Source organism: Procambarus clarkii, chromosome 67, assembly GCF_040958095.1.
Source record: "Procambarus clarkii isolate CNS0578487 chromosome 67, FALCON_Pclarkii_2.0, whole genome shotgun sequence".
Taxonomy (NCBI): Eukaryota; Metazoa; Arthropoda; class Malacostraca; order Decapoda; family Cambaridae; genus Procambarus; species Procambarus clarkii.
This window is the reverse complement of record NC_091216.1, coordinates 18,338,622-18,361,855: the sequence shown is the minus strand read 5'-3', so window position 1 is coordinate 18,361,855 and position 23,234 is coordinate 18,338,622. Positions and strand designations below refer to the sequence as shown.

General features: G+C 40.8%; 1 protein-coding gene across 8 annotated transcripts in view; it reads left to right on the top strand.

Moving 5' to 3' along the window:
* The window catches only part of LOC123767760 (terribly reduced optic lobes), a 354,074-nt gene that overhangs the window by 43,048 nt on the left and 287,792 nt on the right, over nt 1–23,234 (top strand). For all 8 annotated transcript variants that reach the window (XM_069310630.1, XM_069310627.1, XM_069310626.1 and 5 more), the window contains 6 exons: nt 1,872–2,005; nt 2,832–2,925; nt 17,523–17,663; nt 18,182–18,313; nt 20,816–21,086; nt 22,058–22,313. In XM_069310630.1, the coding sequence (XP_069166731.1) occupies nt 1,872–2,005; nt 2,832–2,925; nt 17,523–17,663; nt 18,182–18,313; nt 20,816–21,086; nt 22,058–22,313 (1,028 nt within the window). The remainder of the gene's footprint in view (nt 1–1,871; nt 2,006–2,831; nt 2,926–17,522; nt 17,664–18,181; nt 18,314–20,815; nt 21,087–22,057; nt 22,314–23,234) is intronic.

Sequence of the window (23,234 nt, the reverse complement as noted above, 5' to 3'; positions counted from 1 at the left end):
TCAATAGTCTTATTTCTCACATGACATGCTGAGTATTCTCATTTCCCACATTACATCCTCGGTCTTCTCACTTCCCATATGATGTGCTCAGTACTGCATTCTCAGTTCCCACATGATGTGCTCGGTATTCTCACTTCCCACGTGACGTGCTCGGTATTCTCACTTCCCACATGACGTGCTCAGTATTCTCACTTCCCACATGACGTGCTCGGTATTCTCACTTTCCACATGACGTGCTCGGTATTCTCACTTTCCACATGACGTGCTCGGTATTCTCACTTCCCACATGACGTGCTCCGTATTCTCACTTCCCACATGACCTGCTCGGTATTCTCACTTCCCACATGACGTGCTCGGTATTCTCACTTCCCACATGACGTGCTCGGTATTCTCTCTTCCTACATGACGTGCTCGGTATTCTCTCTTCCCACATAACGTGCTCGGTATTCTCTATTCCCACATGACGTGCTCGATATTCTCTCTTCCCACATGACGTGCTCGGTATTCTCTCTTCCCACATGACGTGCTCAGTATTCTCACTTCCCACATGACGTGCTCGGTATTCTCTCTTCCCACATGACGTGCTCGGTATTCTCTCTTCCCACATGACGTGCTCGGTATTCTCACTTCCCACATGACGTGCTCAGTATTCTCACTTCCCACATGGCGTGCTCGGTATTCTCTCTTCCCACATGACGTGCTCGGTATTCTCACTTCCCACATGACGTGTTCTGTAATCTCACTTCCCACATAACATGTTTGGTACTTTCACTTCCTCATATCTTTGGGATCTCCAGTATAATACTCTCTTAAAATCAAGTAATTAAGTTTTATTTTATAGTTTTGTAATAATCATTCAACTTTTTTGGGAAGGCTTGCTGAGAGAGACCTCTCCTGAAAGTAAAGTTTTATTACATTTAATGCTGGATTTTTATATTTTTTTGTTTATTTTTTGTTTATTTTTTACAAATTCTGTACTGTATTGTTCATACACCTGGAAGTCTTAGTTTTTCCTTGGTTCATTTTTACCTTTTGACTGTATAAAAGATAAAGAGTAATTTGATTACTAATTCCTGTATGTAATTTATCTGCCTTTAATCTGTCATGCACACTACATTTCCTAACTCATAATAAGGGTAAGTCATACTTGTATCTAATTTCCTTTAGTTCCATGTTGTATATATACATATGTGTATATTTTAAATAAATAATAGGAGTAAGTCTCTTTAAAATACGACTCTGAAATTCATCAATTTTCTCCAGAATTCATAATTTCTTTGCCATTACATAATGTACAATCACCGGTAGCACTCGCTCGCAACCTACCAAATAGGGTTTGTCTTACAAACACTGCAGACCTATTATTTGTAGTTTTAAGTTTCAAGTTATCATAAATTTTTTGTAAAATTTTCTTGCTCTAGGTGGGCTTACTCTGTATAAAGATGGTTTTACAATTACCCATACAGCTTATTATGTAAATTACCTTGACTGATGCACAAGGTTATTTAGAAATCAATCTTCATGAACCCCAATTGTGTGTGTGATTATTATTTTTGCTTTATTACTTTGCTTATGGCCAAGAATAATTTTGTTCCAAAATTATTCAAAATTTAGAATTAAAATCCTGTACTGTACTGCACTTCATAGGTATTAAAGTTATCAGTTATTTATGTAGCTAATATACTGAAATAAATCTGCAAGTATTTGCAACAAATTTCTTACATACAGTATTATATATTTTTCATTAGTTTTATTGGTTCAGTATTTTACTTTTGTAATATTTTGAAATTAACCAAAGCTAATATAATACCAAAAATTTCTTGTAACATGTGTATTGGATCGACTCTTCAATATTCATATAAATATTACAGGTCGTGAAGTGGTGTTCCAGTGCCGTGACGAAGGCTCAATAAGAGCACCTGTGCGATGGGTAAGAGATGGAAATCGTCCATTGCCTCCTGGAACAACTGATATTCGTGGTCGCCTAACTATGCCTAATATACAGGTAAATTAATGTTTGATTAAAATGATGCATAATTTTTTGTGTAAAGTTGGTAGTAAATAGGTACCTGGGTGTTAGACAGCTGCTATGGGCTGCTTACCATAGCAGCTGTGTAACAAAGAGGAGGCACGATCGAGGACTGGGCCGCGGGGACGCTATGCCTCGAAATCATCTCAAGATAACCTCATAAGAAACTTGACTAAATAAAATTTTTGTATGATTCTGATTGGGGTCGTCCCCGTATGACCTGAATTAGCAGGCATAGAGAGCATTTAGACTGTGTTACATATGTAAATTTTCTTCATAATTTAAATAGAGTACTGTAGTTCTGAAGTTACAATTTCTTGCACTGAGAAAAATTTGTCAGTTTGTAAATATTTTATAGAATAAGATTTGCTAAATAAAATAGTTTTCCCAGTGTATAATTAACCATATTTGTTTTCAGGCTTCTATTCAAATTATATCAAGGGCTAAAATATTATCTGAATTGTCTAGTACTCACTACTTGCTCTCGGCAGACCCATCCCACCAAGAACCCTGTTAGTTGATCTGTTTTCTTCCCTTCACTTCACTTTCCTCTCACTCTCCACCACTTCTTCCCGTGTGTCTACTGCCACCACCACCATTACCACCTGTCCACTACATCCTCCACAACCTCCAGCTTAGGCTCATTTCATTAGCTTGTAATGATTACATTCCTTGACTGCATTATCGTTATATTTATCATCCCATTTGTGTCCTGAGAATATATTTTTGTCAAATGATATTATGTGATCAGAGTTTATCGAGTAAAAAGTATAATATTAGTTCAATGAACCATTTACTTCAGATTGAACACTCTGGCACATACTTCTGTGAGGCACAAAATGTACCATTACCGCTTCAAGGAAGAAGGAAATCTGTGTATCTACAAGTTACTCCATGTAAGTTGATCTGCCTTAAATTACTGTAGATGAATTATATATCTATCTATCTGTCTGTCTGTGTCTGAATGTATGTATGTATGTATAAATTACTCATTTTGCCTAAAAGACTTTGCAAGTTTTCAAATATATCTTTTTACACTTAGTTCACAAAGAATAATAATAAATTGACTACATGAATTTCTAACTTAGTTTCGCCTAATTATACCTATGTTAGGCACTATTGAGAAATAATTGGTATAATTTGACTATGTTAGGTTTCTTAGTTAGTTTTGATTCATTGAAAAAATCCCTATCATGTTTATTATAAGAAAGAACTTATCATTTCTCTAAATAAAATGTTTGAAACGTTAATATTTAAACTAATCTGACTTGTCAGGCTACTCTGGTTTTTAGTAAATCATAATGGCATGATTTATAGATGAAAATCATTTTGAGGCAATGTAGTTACTTGAACTCGTGACCTGGTGATTCCCAGAAGCTTGCCTTAACCGCTCGGGCCTTAGTGGTACAAATGTTGACCAGCCCAGAACTCCACTGAGTTCTCTGCAAGATTCTAGAGGCCCCAAACCGAGGCCCAGCCAGGATTTTACAGCCAACCCGACCACACACTGGCCTATGGTAGTGGCGTTCATACACTTACTCCCTAGTCAGATCGCAATGAAATCATAAAGACGTGATATATCAAGGAGTATAGTCGGGCTGGCTGCAAAATCCTAATTGGGCCACAGTTTGGGGTGTCCAGAACCTCCCAGAGAACTCAGCAGTTCTTGGATGGTCAACTTTTGTACCAGTGGGGCCCAAGCGGTTAAGGCAGGTGACTGGGAATCACCAGGTTCCGAGTTCAAGTCACTACATTGCCTCGAGAGGATTTTCATTTATATGTGTATGTATGTATATTTTACCTAATAGCCATAGTTGCCTATCAAGTCAAATTTTCGTAAATACAGTATTAAGAGAAAATATATATATAAAATTTCTGAAAGGATAGGAGTTTTTAATTATGATATACATGATAATTATTTGTTTAATTTGTCAAAACTAACTTGCAAACTTACCCAACCTATATATGCCAGATATTTCTCAATGCTGTACTTGCTAACATAAGTAAAACTTGGCCAAAGTTAGAAATTCATGATGTCAGTATCATATGTATATAAATAATATTAGGAATATAAATTGTCAAAGAAATATTTGAAAAATATATAAAATTAGTCTTGTATTTGACAAAAGCAGGCCTGAGAAAATAGCCAAGGACTGGGTGGAAGTTGTAAATTATTTGGCATCTCTTGACTGCCGTACTAACATTACTTCTCTTCATTATACTTTTCATCTCTCATACCAGTCTTTTACTCATTAATGTATAATTATCTAAGTGTAGTTACAGGATGAGAGCTATGCTCGTGGTGTCCCGTCTTCCCAGTACTTTTTGTTGTATATCGCTTAGAAACTACTGACGGTTTTTGCCTCCACCACCTTCTCACTTAGATTGTTCGAACCATCTACCACTTCTGTTTGCAAAAGAAAACTTTCTAATAATTTTTTTGCACTTTTGTTTCCTTAACACTTTGATGTTCTGGGTGCGTATGCGTCGCGCTACCCCTGGTGGGTTTGGGCATTCCGCAGAAGCGCTTGGTAATTTTGAAATGTGTACACTCTTCACTTTGGTCACCTCAATTCTTGTCCTAGGTCTTTCATTTTGGTATCATTGTGTTCGCAATAGAATCCTCTACAGGACTAAAGGCATATAAAGTCCAAAAGCCCGGCATACCATCCGCAACAAACAGAAAGTGAGAGCGAGTTACCCGGGAGCGCATAAGACCGATAAAATGTGTACACTCTTTTCACTTTGGTTACCTCAATTCTCGTCCTAGGTCTTTCATTTTGGTATCAATGTATTCGCAATAGAATTCCCAACATGAGTATATGCATATAATGTCAAAAACAGCGGTGCGCTCCACCCGCCGACAAGATGAAAGTTACCAGAAAGAGAACGCTGCGCCATCCCAAGGCGCCTCTCATTACAATAGAGAGCGTGGTCATACCGAAATGTGTGTACTCTTTTCAACTTTGTCATCTCAATTCTCATCCTAGGTTTTTCAATTTGGTATCAATTTGGTATAAAAAAGCCAGGCGAGAAAGTGTGTGTGTTACCCGGGAGCACGTAAGAGCAATAAAATGTGTACACTCTTCACTTTGGACATCTCAGTTCTCATCCTAGGTCTTTGATTTTGGTATCATTGTGTTCGCAATAGAATTCCCTTCAAAAGTATATGCAAATATAAAGTTCAAAAGCCCGGCGTCCCATCCACAGCAAACATCGAACGTGATGCGGCATTACCGCAGTGAGCGCTAATAAAGAGCAATAAAATGGTTATACTGTACTCTTTTCAACTTTGTTACCTCAGTTCTGGTCCTAGGTCTTTCTTTTTGGTATCAGTGTATTTGCAATGAAATTCCTACAGGTGTATATGCATATAATGTCCAAAACTGCGGCGCGCCCCTCCCGAAGCTGCCGCCAATTTGCCGCCACTGACAACACAATGCTGCGTCGTTACCAGACTACCCTCTTGTAAACGGACGATGCAATGCTGATTCGTTACCAAGCCGAAGTGTTAAGTTCCTGGTTTCAGGAATTCCTCTTTATCAATTTGCGATTCCTGTTATTGTTTTGCAAATGGTGGTCATATCTCATCTTTCTTCTATCTTCTAGTAATTACCTACGCATAGTTACAGGATGAGAACTATGCTTGTGGTATCCCATCTTCCTGGCACTCTGTCATATAATGCTTTGAAGTTACTAACAGTTTTGGTTCCACTTAAATGGTTCCAACTGTCTACCACTCTATTTGCAAAAGTGTTTTCTAATATTTCTTCAACACCTTTGTTGAGTTAGTTTAAACCTGTGACCTCTTTTTCTTGAAGTTCCATGTCCTAGGAATTCTTCCCTATCAATGTTGTTGAATCACATTACTATTTTGTACATGTGATCATATTGCCTCTTTTTCTTCCATCTTCTAGTTTTGGCATATTTAATGCCTAAAACCTCTCCTCGTTGTTTTGTTCTGTGGAGAGCCCCTTCGGCTCCCTGAAGCTATACCGGGCTGATGTGTATATGTTAGACCATAGCAACAGTCAATTGATGGAGTTCTATGCCCCACAAGCCAGAACCTAGCCCCCTCAAAGAGGCACGAGGAGCAATGACCCATAGACCATAGACACCCCCATGTAGTTGGATGCAATCAATGTCTGCCATCTACCAGGTCAGGTACCCAGAAAGGTAGGAATCCCCAAACAAACTACAGCTGGTAAAAATTGCTAACTGAAAGCCAAACGAGCAAGCAGAACTCCACAATGAGAAAACAAGCTAACAAGCATGATGTCACTACAGCTGCCGCGCCGCTGTCTGTGCAACTTTCTCCTCCCTGGGAGGGGAAAGAAAGAGGAATCCCAGACCTCCCATGCTGGCTACCCACCCCAATTCTGAGGCTGTTGTGTTGGGTGGCGATCGATCATCTCTGGCTCCAGTCTTTGAGCAGTGCTGTTCTGTGCGGTGTGGTGGTGTGTGAGCCAGGTGTTGTTCCAGAAGTACTGGGGCTGCATGCATCTAGGGTTCCCTTCCCTAGGTGCCCTGTAAATACTGCCCTTGCAGTTTGGGGTTACTTTCCACAAACTGTTTGAGGGCTACCTACTCAGGGTTCTTTTGCTGCTTGGTGATTGCCCGCCCTTGGGGTCAGCTGGGTTTTCTTTCTTACCCCTCTTTGGCCTTGGATAGGAGGTAGCATCGTTGCTGGCTGGGGCACTAGGTACTGTGCAGCTGTCTTATATTATGCATAGTGACCAGTTCTGTTCCTCCTGGAGACGTTGTGCTTTTGTGTGGTGTTTTTCTTTTGTTTTGCCTGGTGGGGGTGTGCCTGGTGTGGCTGTAGGACCACTTGTATAATTTTGGTGGCTCTCTGCTAGGTCCCCGTGATTGCACACGTTGCAGGGGTTCAGCATTTTGTTTGTTTTGTAGTTCTGGGATAACCAATTAGCAGTACCTTGCCTGGGTTTTCCTTAGCAGTCAGCCTAAGGGCCCTGGAAATCCCCGTTGGGGCTCGTTGGTCCAATGGATGCGTCCTCTAAGTCCCCATCTTGCTTCGTGCGAGTTTAAAGGTTGCTTTGTCCCCTTGTCTCAGGGTGATACTCACCATCTTTGCCTCTGCCATGCTGCCTGTTGGGTCAATGACACCTTTGACCCTGAGTCCTGCGAGTGGTGTTCCTTGCTTGTACTCCAGTTCACCCAGTCTGCTGATATTGATATTCGGATGCAGGTAGCCTCAGCGTTACATGCGCATTTTAGGTTGCTGCAATGCGCTAAGTTGGTTACCTTTTCGGATGTCCCTCAGCTGCCCCTTATTGGTTAAAGGGACCCGAACTTGGAGGGGGTGTTAGTCGCCTCGACTTTTGGTTTCGTCCACGCCCTCTTGTCCTTCCCCTGCTATGGTTCATCCTGCTTCACCCCCACCCCCTTCCGTCTCCTGGCTCCCAAACGTCAGGGCTTTCTTGATGGCGAGACTCGGGCAGCCTCAGGGACTGTCCCTTCCGAATCGGCAGCGAAGGCATTCAAGCCTGTTCCTTTTGCCGGGGTTTTCAGGTCGTGCTAGCAGGCCCCCCTTCTTCCTTGCTTTCCCGGTGGCTTCTGCCTTTGAAACGAACCCGGGTTCAGTTCCGGGTTCCCTTGGATTCCAAGGTTCCCTTCTTCCGAAGATTTTTGGCTTCCCGCATCCTGTCGAGGGAGGTGCGGGAGGCCCTTGCGGCTTTCCTCTAGCGAGACCCGATTTACGCCTCAATAATGGATCCTTCTTGTTTTGAGTTTGGCTCTTCTTTTCCTTACTCAGTGCGTTACAAGGTGCCGAAGTCTTTCTGGCTGGCAGACTGTTCTTTCTTTTCATTGGGGACATGGCATTCGTTCTGTCGGATCCACATGCTTGAATGGCGGAAGTTGACTACAATCATTAAGGATTATCTAGGGGGCGAGTTTGAGCACCTCAATGCATGCTTGTTCGCCCCTGTGCTGTCTCGTGATATTGGCCAGGTGCAGCATCACGTGCAAGTTCCCTCCCTTTCGGCATCCCTGGTGGCCAAGAATTTGAGTGCTCTTGGGCATTTAACTTCGGTCTTGTGCTTTTTTTTTCCCCCTGCTGGAGCTGTCTTCGGACTGGCTCGAGGAGGATGTGGAGGAGCTGGGATCCGGGCCGGTGTCCAGTGCACTTGCCTCGGCAGCTAGGGCGTCGGTTGCCTTGTTGAAGTTGTGTGCGTTGATTCCGAAGGAAGTGGTGTCTGTTCTTCGCTTCTCGCCTTGTGTGCCGTCAAGCCTCTGGGGCTGTGGGCCCGTGTAGGTTTGCCCGGGTTCCCTTCCTTCCTTCCTTCGTGTTCTGGGGTTAGGGTATTCCAGGTCGTCTGTGGGCTCCTTTGGTTTGGCCTGTGTTTTTGTTTTTTGGGTTGGGTGCATGGCGTCCACCTCCCGGTTCCTTCCCTCTTTTCCTTATCTGTGGTGAGGTAGCTCCAGGAAGCCAATGGGGCCCCAGGTAGCCGACGAGGCTCTCCGGAGCCCATTTTCTGGGTGAGTCTTGGAGGCTCCCCGGCATCCCTCCCTCCCTCCCTCCCAGCTGTGTTTTTCGTGTATTTTGGCATCCAGCCTATGAACTGCTGATTGGATCGCCAGTGTGGAGGGTCTGGGGCTCCCCCTTCCCCCTCCCGGGGAAAGGGGGGGGTTGCGCAGACGGCAGCGTGGTGACGTAATGAATTAATGCTAGTTTGCTAATTTAGTTTGGGGAGTTCTGTCCACTCGTTCGGCTTCAAAATATTCGACTTTCGGTAGCAATATTTTCACCAGAATAGGGGTTTGTTTTGGGGCGCCTACCTTTCTGGGTGCCTGTCCCGATCGATGGCAGACATAGAATGCTCCCAACCACATTAGGGGTTTCTATAGGCCATTGCTCCTCATGCCTCTCTGAAGGGGCCAGGTTCTGGCTCATGGTCCCCGGTAGGTAAGAACTCCATGCACTTTGATGCCAGAATGTTATACATATCCATTCAGCCTGGATAGCTCCAAGGAGCCTCCGGGACTCGCCCAGAAAATGGTGTTTCATTACATTCAACGCTGGTTTTTTTTCCATGAGTTTAACCCTTAAACTACAGATGTACATTTGTCATGAATTTTCCAAGAGATGTTGTTTTGTATCTAAATTTATTTGTATCTCTTTGCTGCAGTCAGAAAAAAAAAATTCAACAAGTATTTAAAAATCTAATTAGTGAACAAATTACTAATGCCTCGAACAAACTGTTAATTGGCAAGTACACTGTTATAAGAAGAATCTGAAATGAGGAGATTTCTTTTTAAGAATCCTCCATAATAGCTTGTAAATTGGTGCCAGTAGCATAACTTTATATGTAACATGTGTACTTAGTTATGATTTTGAAGATACTGTTATTTCAATTTTATGTAGAAAAAATTGTTGCCATGAAGGATATTATGTGCTGGTAGAAATAGTCACTTGTCATAGGTAAAGGGCTAACAATATAGTACAGGGTTTGGTTTTACAATGGTGTCAGAAGGAACACATTCCTGTGTAGAACTGAGTGTCTCCTGTACATACTGTACTATTCTAATAAGCTGTGCAAACTCTTCTATCGTGCATATTTATTTGTGACGCATGATATTCATGACTCTTTGCTGTTAGTCGTGCACTAATGACCTCTCTCTCCCTAACCATGCTGCACGGAATGTAGTAAACTCCCAAGACCTAACCATGCTTGAACAAGCCCTACCAGAATTAGTCTCCCCATCCAGTCGGAAACTCTTCCATCATCGCCTTCTTCCCCCTCCTTCATCTTCGTATGTTTCGTCACAGCATCAGCAGCTGCCACTTTCCCAAGCATTTCCTGCCCATTACTCACAATATAATTTTGCATATCCTCCATCCCATGCACTTAAATCAACTCAACCCCTTCCTTCTTTCCTTAAGTCTTGGTCACATACTCTCCTTGTCAATGAAACTCGGACTGCACCCAAGGCATCCAAATCCAGAAATTTCACAAGCAGCAGTCGAATACCAGGTGTCATAGAATCTGACCGCAATCAAGGCTCCTTTATTTTCGTTCCTAACTATACATATGTTTCAGGTATCTATGAGAAATGAACATTGTTTTTGTAGCAATTACTATTTTTAATCTGAAATTATAATTTTTTTTGAATAATTGTATAACCTTAAAGCATGCAGTACAATTTATATACATTTTATAGATACTGCACTTGAGTAAATTATTCCTCATGGTAATTAACTCATATAATTAGTAGCTGGTATGGGTTTTCAGATGCATGAGCAACTCATGAAAGTCTGCCATTAGCTTTGCAGTGGAGCTTGTTTACCATCAGACCAACCCTGACAGTGTAAGTGCTAATAATTGGCAGATGATCATTAATAAATAATGATGCAGATGATAAATGATTTTATAATTCAGAGTAGCTTCTTTTGGTGTCAGGAAAGTTTAATAGTGGTCAAGAGAGAAAGCTACATGAATCTGGCATCATGCTTCAAATCCAAGCAACGACAATCATGGAGGCATCACAAAGCTAAATTTTCAGCTCCATTGTCATATCTTTGTATATTTTGTTGTCTTGTATGGATTTTGTCATAGTTATTTTCAAATGTGTTAAAAAGGTAAAAACCAAGGTAACAAGGATATGTTTTCAAAAATGGGGTCTTGGGTCAAATGATCCATTTCCATTTACTAGTTGAGCATGTATGCTTCTCTACAGTGAGCTGAACTACTATGTTCACACCATGCAGGTATATGCAATTCTTACAGTGATACGAAGATATTTTACCTAGATAAAAAGGCAAATTGCCCTCATTATAAAACCCAATAAATTGAGATTATTTCTCTCCTGGATATTGATTGGGATGCTTTAAGACTTCTTGATGATGATGCCAATTAGCATCATTATCTTGCTTATTATACCTTTAAATTTGTGCTGACCTAGTTGTGCATACAGGGTACAAGATCTAGCTCTAGTGCTGCTCATCTTGGCTATTATCTCATGCTGCTATGGCTTGTGACATTCCAGGACTCACTCTCTCTTGCTTTCAATGGTGGCAAGTTTTGCCACTTATCTCATGAGCATTCCACATGTTTCCCACCCTCACTGCATATGGGCATTTTCTTAGATTTTCTGGGTCATTTGTGTTTTTCTCATAACGTAAAGCTCACTTGTTTTATTTTCTGTCATCTGGAAATAACATTCTCTATCCACATTTTTCTCCCTATCGTACTCATATCTCAGACTGTGCATTCAAAACTGTGCAGGCTGTACTCCTCACCTGGCCACATTGCAACAAATACTGAAAGTAATTGGAAGCACCTTTTCTATAAAAAAAAACACCTTTTAATCATAAAGAGAGAAACTATCATATAACTCATCTGATATTTATTTTGCTTCACCAGACCTACTGAAATTAAGCATCTGAACTACACTGTCAAATGGACATTGCACATCTAGAAAAAGCAGAGTGCAAGGTGGATTGTACAGAATGTTAACCCACATCCATTTTATGTGCAGTATATTACTAAATAAATAATAAACTTCACCATCATGAGGCTTTCCCCCCAACATTGCCTTAAGAAAAGATTAGCTTATGAAATATAATTTTGTGACCCTTTAAATTTTTGTTCAGTTTATGAACGCAAATGATTTCAAGGTACAGTATGATGATGAGGTTCAGGAAGAATTTTTATTCTTGTAATTTCTGAACTTTCCAAAGTTTCATAGTTGTAGCCAACTAATTATTAGCACTTGGTTATATCACTTAGGGTATCATAAAGCTAATGGCAGTCTCTCATGCAGGTTGCATTTTCATCTTTCTAATAATATTTTATTGTAATATATAGTACAGTATGTGTATAAAGCAGACTTTTATCAATACTTTTGCAATTTGTGCTTCCATATACTAGGTGACATTATAAATTTTCTTATGTTATTGATCGCCTTTCTGGGGGAAACCCCTTGTGGCTCCCTGAAGCAATCTGGCTGAGATGACTCCCTAACTAGTTGTGGGGATGAGTTCAGCCTACCCAGGATCAGACTCAGAAGCTAGCACCCTTTCAGAGGTGCAGAGAGGCCAAGTGACACTGCCACCTCACCAGAGAAGGCACCCAGAAAGTTAGCAACCAATATAGACCACTGCTGGGTTCAAAGAGACTAGTCTCTTTGAAAGTCTCCTAACCTAGTGCACAAACTCCACCAAAAATATAAACAAATGATCAAAAATTGCTTGAAATAAGCATTCATTTGTTTACCCTACCACTCTGACTTGTTTGGGAAGGGAGGGGAGGCTGTGGCTCACACTGTACACTGCCTTAAGCCCTCAGTTCCTCCATTAATATAATGCCTTCCAGACGTCTGCAGTAGGGGCCTCAGGGTCATCGGTAGCTATTGCTGGTTCTGGTAATCGGGGTTCCCTTCTCGGAGCGTTCTCTAGTGCTGCTCCTGCACTGTCAGTTCTCTTCTCTGGTGTGTTCGAGACTTTCCTCGCTTTTAGGTCCTTCCAGCTTGTGGTTGCCCTTGCCTTGGGTGAGTCACGGTTTCATTGTCCCTCTGTCTTGACCTGGATCGGGAGCAAGTGTTGGCTGGTGGGGTACATTGTTAGTTCATGAGCTTGTTTATACAGTGTTCTGAGGTCTGCCTTCGCATTCATGTAGCCCAGGCTGTGTCAGCTTACTTTTAGGTCTACCATAATGATTCTAGTGCCTGGGTGTCCTGCTTGGTTTACTATTCAGGCCCTGGAAATCCCCTACGGATTCGGTTGGCTTATGGATATTCTATCTGGGCCTGTATGTGCCTTGTGTGAGTTGGAGGGGTGTTCCTCATCTGTGCCCTGTGTTCCTCATCTGTGCCACAGGGCACAGATGAGCTTACCCGCCGGGTCAGGTGTGGCTTTGTCAGCTGTTCTGGTTCTTTCGGGGCCGTCCCTTCCGTCTCTCTCCTGATTGCTGGGTTCTGCCTCCGGGGGCCTTGCGCCAATTGCTGCGTCACTGGCTTCCTCTTTGGGTTTTTCGGGGTTCAGTGCCCTGGCGCCTCTCCGAGCCCTCGCTCGAATTGTTCACGGACGCGTCGTCTCTTGGCTGGGGGTTTTGTGACCAGTGCTCATCAGTCTGGCCAGGAGCAATGGGTTCCATCCTGCCGTCGGGTCCACAGTATGGTGCATAAGTTCGTGGCGGTGTGGTTGTCGCTCTGGAGGGTTCCGGTTGCTCGCAGATCGACGACTCGGCTCCATTCGGGCTGCTCCCCGGTGGTTCATTGTCTGAACCGAGGGGGTTCTCTGCAGTCCTTGCCTCTTTGAGGCTGGTCGCTTCAGGTGACTTGTCTGCTGATTTCTTGGGGTTTGGCTCTCCTGGCTGTTCACGTTCGGGGAGTGTCCAATGTCCTGGCGGATGGCCTGTCTCGGTTCATTTTCCCGTCCACGGAATGGATGTTCGACGCCGACTCCTTCCATTGGCTCTGCCACACGTTCGGGCTCACAGAGGTGGACCTCTTTGCGTTTGATTGGTCGCAGGCCTTCCGTTGTTTGTGGCTCCTTTCCCTGGTTGCGAGGCTATCGGGGTCGACGTCTTCAGGCAGGACTGGTTGATTTGGGGTTACCTATACCTCTTTCCTCCGGTTTCGCTGTTGCTCCCGGTCCTAGCTCACTTGGAAACTTACCAGGGAAGTCCTCCTGGGTCCTTGGTGGCTGGCCCAGCCTTGGTTTCAGGTGCTGCTTGCTCGGTGTCTGAACCTGGAGAATTTCCCACGACTCCGCCTATTTCAACAGATTGGTCCAGTCTGTTACAAGGCTGGTTTGATCTTCTTCTCGAGTCTTTGTGTCTTTCATTTCTGACTCAAGTCTATCACCACTTGTATGGTGATAGGTGGTTTCTTTGATGGTGTCTCACCTGCGGGCTTTGTCTTGACGACAGTACAAAGTTTCTTGGGGGTCCTTCAGGTTTTTTCTGACCCTTCGTCACATTACTTCTCTTTCTGTTCAGGTTGTTTTGTCCTTTCTTTCCTGGTTGTTTCAGGACCGTCATCTTATGCCGAACATTATCGCATCATATTGTGTGGCATTGGCGGACCCACTGCAGCTGGTGTTCGGTGTTGATGTTACATCGGAGCCATTCCTTAAGCTGTCTCGGTGCATTTCACCTCCAGCCTGCTCATGTGCAGCTCGAGCCATCCTGGTCTTTGAATCAGGTGCTCTCCTTTCTCTCTCCCCCCCCCCCTGAGTTTGTGGTGGCCCCTTCGGTTCCAGAGTGTTTGACGAAGGCTCTTTCCCTGTTGGCATTGGCCTCTGGGGGTTGGGTTGGGGTGCTTGATGCTCTCCTCTCAGTCACAGGTGTCTTCTCTTTTGGGTTAGGTGATTGTTTTGTTCGGCTACTGTCGTCTCCTTTTCTGGCAAAGAATGAGACTGCTGCTTTCCAGAGGGGCCTGTGGATTGGTTGTTGATGCTTGGTTGGTGAGGCCGGGGGTGTATCGTGTGTTGTGTCCGGTTGCAGCTTTGTGCCGTTATTTGCCTCAGTGACCGGGGACGCGCTTTGGGTTGACTCGGTTTCCCTTCTTCCCTGTTCCCGGATGCGGGTCTCCCATGTCGTCCACAGTGTTATTCGGTTTATCCCCACGCCCATGACATTCATAAGTATACTTGCACTTGCTGCTGTTTTCGGTAACATATCTTGGGCTGACATTCGGGTGCAGGGCTTTTTGGAGATTAAACTAGGTCCTGGCCGCTCGCTACCTGGTCAGTGTCCCTGTGCCTGGTCGGGCCTGTGTTGCATTAGGTCGGCAGTTGCAGCCAGTTGTCTCGACTTTGCGTTGAGATATGAGGAACACCTGCCACCCGGGTGAGTTCTTTTTGTGTTTTTCTCTTTGGGGAAGTAGCTCCAGGGAGCCAAAGGGGCTTCCCCCAAAAACCAGCATTGAATGTAATAAAATGCCATTTTCTGGATAAGACCTGAAGACTCCCCGTCATCCCTCCCTCCCTCTGGTCAGCGGTTTCTTTTTGCGTGTTTTGACATCCAGCCTAAGAACTGGTAGACTTGGGTAGCCGGCAGAGGGTCTGGGTCTTCCCCTTCCCCCTCCCGGGGAGGGGGGGTTGCACAGATGGCGGCTTGTTTGTAACGAGATGGCGTCATGCTTGTTTGCTTGTTTTTCTTCTTGGGGAGTTTGATCCACTTGTTTGGCTTTGGTAGCAATTCTTAACCAGAATATGGGGGGGCCTTTCTTTCTGGGTGCCCAACCCGGTCGATGGCAAACATGGAGTACTTCTAAATTTCATATAAGGTGTCTCTATAGACCACTGCTTCTTGCGCCTCTCTGAGGCAGCCAGGTTCTGGCTCGTTGGTGCCCGGTAGGCCTAGACCTCCATGTACATTGACTAATGCCCAAAGCTAATACTCTGTCTCAGCCCAGATAGCTCAGGAGAGCTTCCAGGTCTCACCCAGAAAATGGCATTTAATTACATTCAGTGCTTTTTTTTTTTTTTTTTTTGGTCAAGAGATATGACAATGTAGGGATACCTCTCTTGATATCAACAACGATCAAAATCCATCAAGTTTTAATTTCTGTATTCTTGATTAAGAGAAACATTTTCAAAGTATGGACTATTATCTGGTAAATGTTTCCCATTTTCTATCCCAGTACAGTACAGTATCTCATATTCTTCATCATAAACTCAGCACGTCACTGAAACTAGAAAAATTACTAACATCTTGGTTTAACAATGTTCAATAATTTTATTGTTTTGTTTATTTAAAATCATAATAAAAATCTTTTTTACTTGTTGCTTCACTTGGTGGCACAATTCTGGGGTGAGTAAAAAGGTGTCAAAATAGATAAATAATAATGAAGTGTGTCACTTTCCTAAATTAGATTTAAAGATATATGAAAGGATTATTATTGAATCACAGGTCCTGAATAGTTATATGTATAATATTGTGTATTTAAATTAAATAAAATGGTATTTGAACACCTGGTAATAAATTCAACTAGTTATCTGGATTCATCTGTGAGTATTCATGTAATAATGTGTTTACATATAGAGGTTCCAGATTCATCCTCTAGATGGTAGATTTTTCTTTTTTTAAGTGCCTTAAATGTACAGAAGTTGAATCCAATATTATCATTTGTGTTACAAAAATTTGCCTTCTATCCATTTAGAGATATTTAAGAAATTACAAACAAATGGCATCCATGTGTGTTTTGGCATTTCTTAAACATGCAGAGTTGACGATCAGATGATTCTGCAGCATTTTTGTGCATACTTCCAATATTTGAAAATGTAAAAATAACCTTTGAGGTTCATGTTTGATTGTGTCAAAACCACCTTGCTACTTAAAATATACATTGACCTCCAATTGTTAATAAAGCTGATTTGCTATCTGAAGCATTGGTTTGCCTACAAGAAGTCTGAGGACAGTAAGTAATTCACAAAAATCTTAAAAAATAACTTTATAGGTGTGAGTTGGAGTCAAATTTTCATTATGTATTCAGTTTATCATCATACTTTCCTGCAGGTGGGACCACACATCAATGGTTTATCTAGTTAGATTAGCAATCTTCTAGATGTTAATACTGTACAGCTTAGCTTGGCTAAAGGTATCTCTTGGAATTTGCACTTCATACTGATAAGTATCTTATTATTAGCAAACTACTCTAACAACCTACATCTCTCTCTGTAATTGAGTACAAAGTAATCCAAGTATTTAAACATAATAATTACAAATGGTCAGGAAATTTTCAAATATTTATTTTAAAATTGTATAATATGCAGAATCCTAACAAGATACTGCATCCACACTATTTAGCATAGTGAGTAAATGAGCACCGGCACACACTAGCATTCATGTACAGCAGCATCCCAATGCTCCTCAGAAAATGTCTAATGCAGTATAATCATAAAAAAAAAATCACTCTTGCAGATTATTTTCACCGAGTTGTGGCTTAACCACATTCTCCCAAATTCAATTAAATAACATTTATTTACATTAAAGTCTCTTAGCTAATTATAACTCGATTAACCCTGCAGGGCACAGCTAGTTATATTCCTCTTTCCTGTCTTGAACCTTCTGACCATTGCTCTAACATTTATACATGTTAAAGTTTTTATCTATTCCAGTAATCTGCATCTCCTGGCTCCACTTGCTAGAACAATCCTTTGTGGGTGAATTCCTTATTAGGTCCATATAGATGCAATCCACCCAACCATCTCTTCCTTCTTTCTCTCTCGTCATCTCTCATTGACTTGATTATACAAAAACTAAATACTGTACTGCAAGTTTAATGCAACCCGTTCTCGCACTTGCTTAGTCAATATTGGCTTATTTAATAAGTGCATATGTGACATACTAATTGATTGTGAATATTTTAGTTTACCTTGAAAAACGGTTTATCATCTTGTCCTAATGCCAGATTACCAGTCTTTTACCCTGACATGGCTTACAAAGTCATCTTTCCAATGGAGGGGGTCTTGCATATGCTCTATATATATAATATGAATAATGTATCAATTTTTTTTAAATAGATGTGGTGCCTACGCCAATACCAACACCTCCAGTCTGTGGTGTCAACAAAGCAACTTGTATGAATGGTCAGTGCATTGATAAGGACAAAGTATGTGATGGAACCTTTGATTGCACTGATGCTTCGGATGAAATGCGATGCAGTAAGTTTTATTTGTATCAGAATTCATTATAATTGGAAATATAAATAATTTTTGCTAAATTATTAAAACAGCATTACAGTTATTCCTTAGAACATTTGAGATTCTTTAAAAAAATAATTATTTATATAATTGGCAGTGGCTTTCAAGATGTTTTAATTTAAATTCTCCTATTTGAGCCTGCATTTATGCAGTCTTGTTATAAACATTTCTTTCTTTTTTATATGTAAAAATACATTAATTTTGCCATATCACTTATATTGTTGATTAGACAGACTTCCTGGCTGTGAAAGGGGGTCTCTCTTTCCCTTCTCCCTCTCTCCTACTTCCCCAGAAAATACCACAGCATATTATACACAAATTATATCCCTGGCAAATTCCGAATCCTTTTTGTCTAATGACAAATCCTTTTTCTTTGAAGTAAATAAAAAACCTTTTCAAAGTGCTTAAAGTTGTTGAACTATCATTTACAATACTGTACTATATTGTCAAAATATTGTGATTACTTTTTCCTCTTTCAGATCCTTTGGGTTGTGAACCAAATGAATTCCAGTGTGATAATAAACGTTGTGTTCTCAAAACATGGTTGTGTGACTCAGATGATGATTGTGGGGATGGATCAGATGAGACAGATTGTGCTACAAATCCACCTGGTAAGTGAACATTTTTGTTTACAAAATTTGAAGAAAAAAATTATAGCCATTTATATATTAATATAGAGGAGGGGAGCATTTTAATTGCTACCTAACCTATCCAGAATTTATTCTATTATTAGCGTAACTACAAACTGAACAAATCAAGTTATTTGATGTTTAAGATTTTCTGTCTTCATTTTAGCCTTAAAATGATGTACATCAGAAGTACCACAGCATGACTTGCTTGTCTTTGCTCCCAGTGATGTCTTGTATATTTGGCAAGAAAAGATTGGATATGTGAATGTTGTTGTTGAGCACATGTATAACTGAATTTTCTTTGGGCTTCTCTGTGGGGGTTTAATTTATCATAAAACATTACTGTACATAATTAATAGAAGGATCTTTAAGTCAACATAAATTATTATTATCATTATTATCACCCCATTTCCAAATGTCATGTGGTAGGGATTGATGCAAATGTTAGGAGAAAAGAGGGAGCAGTAGAATGGAAAAAGATTAAAGATATTTTAAAAATAAGTAGTTTATTTATATTGTATCATGAACAATGCATATCATTAAGTTTAACAAGCACCACTTAACACACTTAAGTGTGTTAAGTGGTGCTTGTCCAACTTGAGCAAATCATCCAGAGAAGCACCCTGCTATTTTATTGGACCAGGCATATAATGAGAAGTGCACTTAACCTGGTTTTAGGAAGCGAGTTGTCATATTTAACAAAATATTTACAATAAAATATGTTTACAAACTATATCTAGCTTTGTTTTGAGTCATGTCTCAAGCATTGTGCACATTCAATCCCGCATTATGAAACATGGATGAAAACATGGGTGAAAAATTTTCTGACATAGAAATATGAGGGCAGTTTTTTTTTTTTTTTTTTTTTTATTATTTTCTACCACAGACGTGGCCACACATTTACAATGCTAACCAGCATATATACATTTTCTTCTGTCCTCCATGGACAGGGTTAGAGAAGTGTTAAACATACAGTTCAAGGGTTTATTGAACACTCAACCACAGAAGGTGATTCGGTGCTTTTAAAATGCTAAGCTAACCTACATACGTAAATACATAGATACACAGATTTACGTATGCCCTACATGAAGTGTTCGATGTGTCTTTTACATAGTGTCATTAATGTGCATTTACAAAGGTGAAATGTAATTCTCATCAGCTTCCATATATACTTTATACACACGCACGCACGCACGCACACCCACCCACCCACACACACACACAGATCAGAGGCAATGTATCGGACTGGAGAAATGTCACAAGCGGAGTACCACAAGGTTCAGTTCTTGCACCGGTGATGTTCATTGTCTACATAAATGATCTACCAGTTGGAATACAGAATTATATGAATATGTTTGATGATGATGTTAATATAATAGGAAGGATAAGAAACCTAGATGATTGTCATGTCCTTCAAGAAGACCTGGACAAAATAAGTATATGGAGCACCACTTGGCAAATGGAATTTAATGTGAATAAGTGCCATGTTATGGAATGTGGAAAAGGAGAACATAGACCCCCACACAACCTATGAATTATGTGAGAAATCTTTAAAGAATTCTGATTAAGAAAAAGATCTAGGGGTGGTTCTAGATAGTTTTCTATCACCTGAGGACCACATAAAGAAAGTTGTCATGCTTTCTAACTTCAGAGTTGCTTTTAAATACATGGATGGCGATATACTAAAGAAATTGTTCACAACTTTTGTTAGGCCAAAGCTAGAATATGCAGCGGTTGTGTGGTGCCCATATCTTAAGAAGCATATCAACAAACTGGAAAAGGTGCAAAGACATGCTACTAAGTGGCTCCCAGAACTGAAGGGCAAGAGCTACGAGGAGAGGTTAGAGGCATTAAATATGCCAAAACTAGAAGACAGAAGAAACAGAGGTGATATGATCACTACATACAAAATAGTAACAGGAATTGGTAAAATCGATAGGGAAGATTTCCTGTGACCTGGAACTTCAAGAACAAGAGGTCATAGATTTAAACTAACTAAACAAAGATGCCGAAGAAATATAAGAAAATTCACTTTCGCAAATAGTGGTAGACCTTTGAAACAAGTTAAGTGAGAATGTGGTGGAGGCCAAAACCGTCAGTAGTTTCAAAGCGTTATATGACAGTGCTGGGTAGATGGGACACCACGAGCATAGCTCTCATTCTGTAACTACAAATAGGTAATTACACTTAGGTAATTAACAACATCTGCCCATCCCCTTGGCATTGAACAAGACCAGATCATCATGGTACAGTCAGCACTCTTTGAAATATGCCAAATATGACTTTCTACATAGTTTCATTCATTTTTCATTCTTCACTAAATATTATCTTTTCAGGTTCATGCCATACCAGCATCTTGATTATGTTCATATGAACATCTAGATACATAGCTTAAATTAAGTTAAATTAAGGAATGTTCTTTTTCTTAATTAGGCTTGGTTACAAAAAAAAAAAAAAATGCTAATCTAATTTTTGTTGCTCCAGGATCAGCTTGCAGATACAATGAATTCACTTGTAAGAATGGTAACCAGTGCATCCCTAAATCTTTCCACTGTGATGGAGATGTTGATTGTCAAGATGGGACTGATGAAGTGGGATGCAGTCGACCCAGAATTGTTATTCCCCCTCCACGTAACAAGCTGGTACAAGTTTCAGAGACATTTACTTTAACATGTACCGCTGATGGTATTCCCATACCAACTGTTATTTGGCGCCTTAACTGGGGTCATGTTCCAGCCAAATGTAAAATGACAAGGTTGGTATTGTAATCTTTATTTGTACTTCAACAATGTAATCAATTTAATTACTGTATTAGTTACTAAGATTTCAGTTTTAATTGATTTTCATTTAAAGTATTTAAATTAAATAATGATTTAATTTGCTGTGCCTGGTGACAGTTCTTCACTACTAACTTTTTGCCACCACTAATTTTGTGGTGGCAAAAATTATTGCCACCACAAAAAAATTAAAAAAAAAAAAACACCAAAATTTGTGGTGGTGGTGGGTTGATCCTGTTTCCTTGGTTTGCTTTCCAAAGCTTGTGTTTCTCACATTATCCGCAGTGTCAGGAAGTCCAGCCACCTGAGGTCAACCCTCATGCCCATCATGTTCATAAAAGTGCTAACACGCTCACTCTAGTTTCGAAACATTCAATTGTATGTTTATATTGTTTGGGGGCATAACAAAAATTGAACAAGTAACCATATACCTAACCTGTCTTTGGCCTAAATAAGCAATCCTAGGCCTAACATATGCAGTTTTATGCCTAGTTTACTACATACGTGAACTATACTATAAGAAAAGTTAAATTTGATTGTTGCTTCTTTCTTAGGCCCTCTTCAAAATTAATAGTACAAAACATGGACTATTATTTTAGTGCAACAGTCCATATATTGTACTTCCAGCCATAGTAGCTATAGGATCTTTAATTTTTGGATGACACTGAATGAGTGTCATCCAAAAATGGCACTCATCAAATGCAAAATGAGTGTCATTTTGCATTTGATCTCATCTAATTGCTCTAATCTTGGTAGGCTACATACTCATTAGGAATTTACAATACAAAATATTGTCTAAGAAACAAATCCACTATATGAAACTTTTATTCATGTTTATAAACAAGTATGATAAATTTAAAGCCGAGGTAAATAGCGGCCAAAACAGACTAACGTGAAAATGTATTTAATTTGAAACATCAAATACAAATTATATTTTCTTTTCTTCTAGTGTGGGGGGCAAAGGTGTGCTAGTTTGTCCATCAGCTCAACATACAGACCAAGGTGCATACTCTTGTGAAGCTATCAATAGTCGTGGATCCGTATTTGCTCAACCAGACTGCATTGTGCAAATAGAAGGTGGATTGCCACCCGTGTGCCAGCCACCACAGTTTAATGCAGCAGCTGTTAATCCCCAGGACTGTCTCACATGCTTCTGCTTTGGAGCCACAGATCAATGTTACTCCACTGACAGATACATCACACAGGTATTTGTTTTCAAATTTATTTTGTACACGAGTTCATTAGTGCACAGTTGTTTTACTGTATTATCAAGGGAATACATAATGCTTTCCACTTTAATATGCAACTGTTAAAATAAGAAAATTATTATTAACCCTTAAAGTGTGGTTATTGTCAAACGTTGATTTACAGTGCAATGCGGTTACCATTATGTGTAGATTTTATATAGTACTTACTGGTTTTTATACCTGATGCTAACATATCCATACAGAGCGATAATAGCTCTGTATGGATATAGTGGAGCTTACTAGTTTGAAAAAAAATGAAAAACCTATGAAAAACCCTGCTATCATTTCATGATTCCTTACTGTGTAGATCCAGTTATCATTGCGTATGTTAATGTGCCAAAGTGGCAAGTGTCATGGTGTACAATTCCATTATAGTTATATGATTTTCTGGGGGAAGCCCTTTCGGCTCCCTGGAGCTTATCCAGGCTGATATGCTAATGTCAAACTTTGGCATCAGTCATGTGTATGGAGTTCTGTGGGGCCTACCGGGGACCACGAGCCAGAACCTGGTCTCCTCAGATGAGGCATGGTGAGCAATGGCCTATAAAAACCCCTTGTGTGGTTGGAAGCATTCTATGTCTGCCATCGACCGGGTCAGGCACCCAGAAAGGTAAGCATCCCAAAACAAACTCCTATTGGTGAAAATTGCTACCAAAAGCCAAACAAGTGGATAAAACTCCCCTAAAAGATACAAGCAAACAAGCATGATGTCACACATCGCCGCACCGCTGTCTGCGCAGCTTTCCCTGCCCCGGGAAAAGTGGGAAGCCCCAGACACTCACTCCGGCTATCCATCCTTCAGTTCTAAGGCTGATGCTAGAGGCAGAGGTTGCATGCTCTGGCTCCAGTGATTTTCCAGTACTGTGCTTAGAGTGTGGT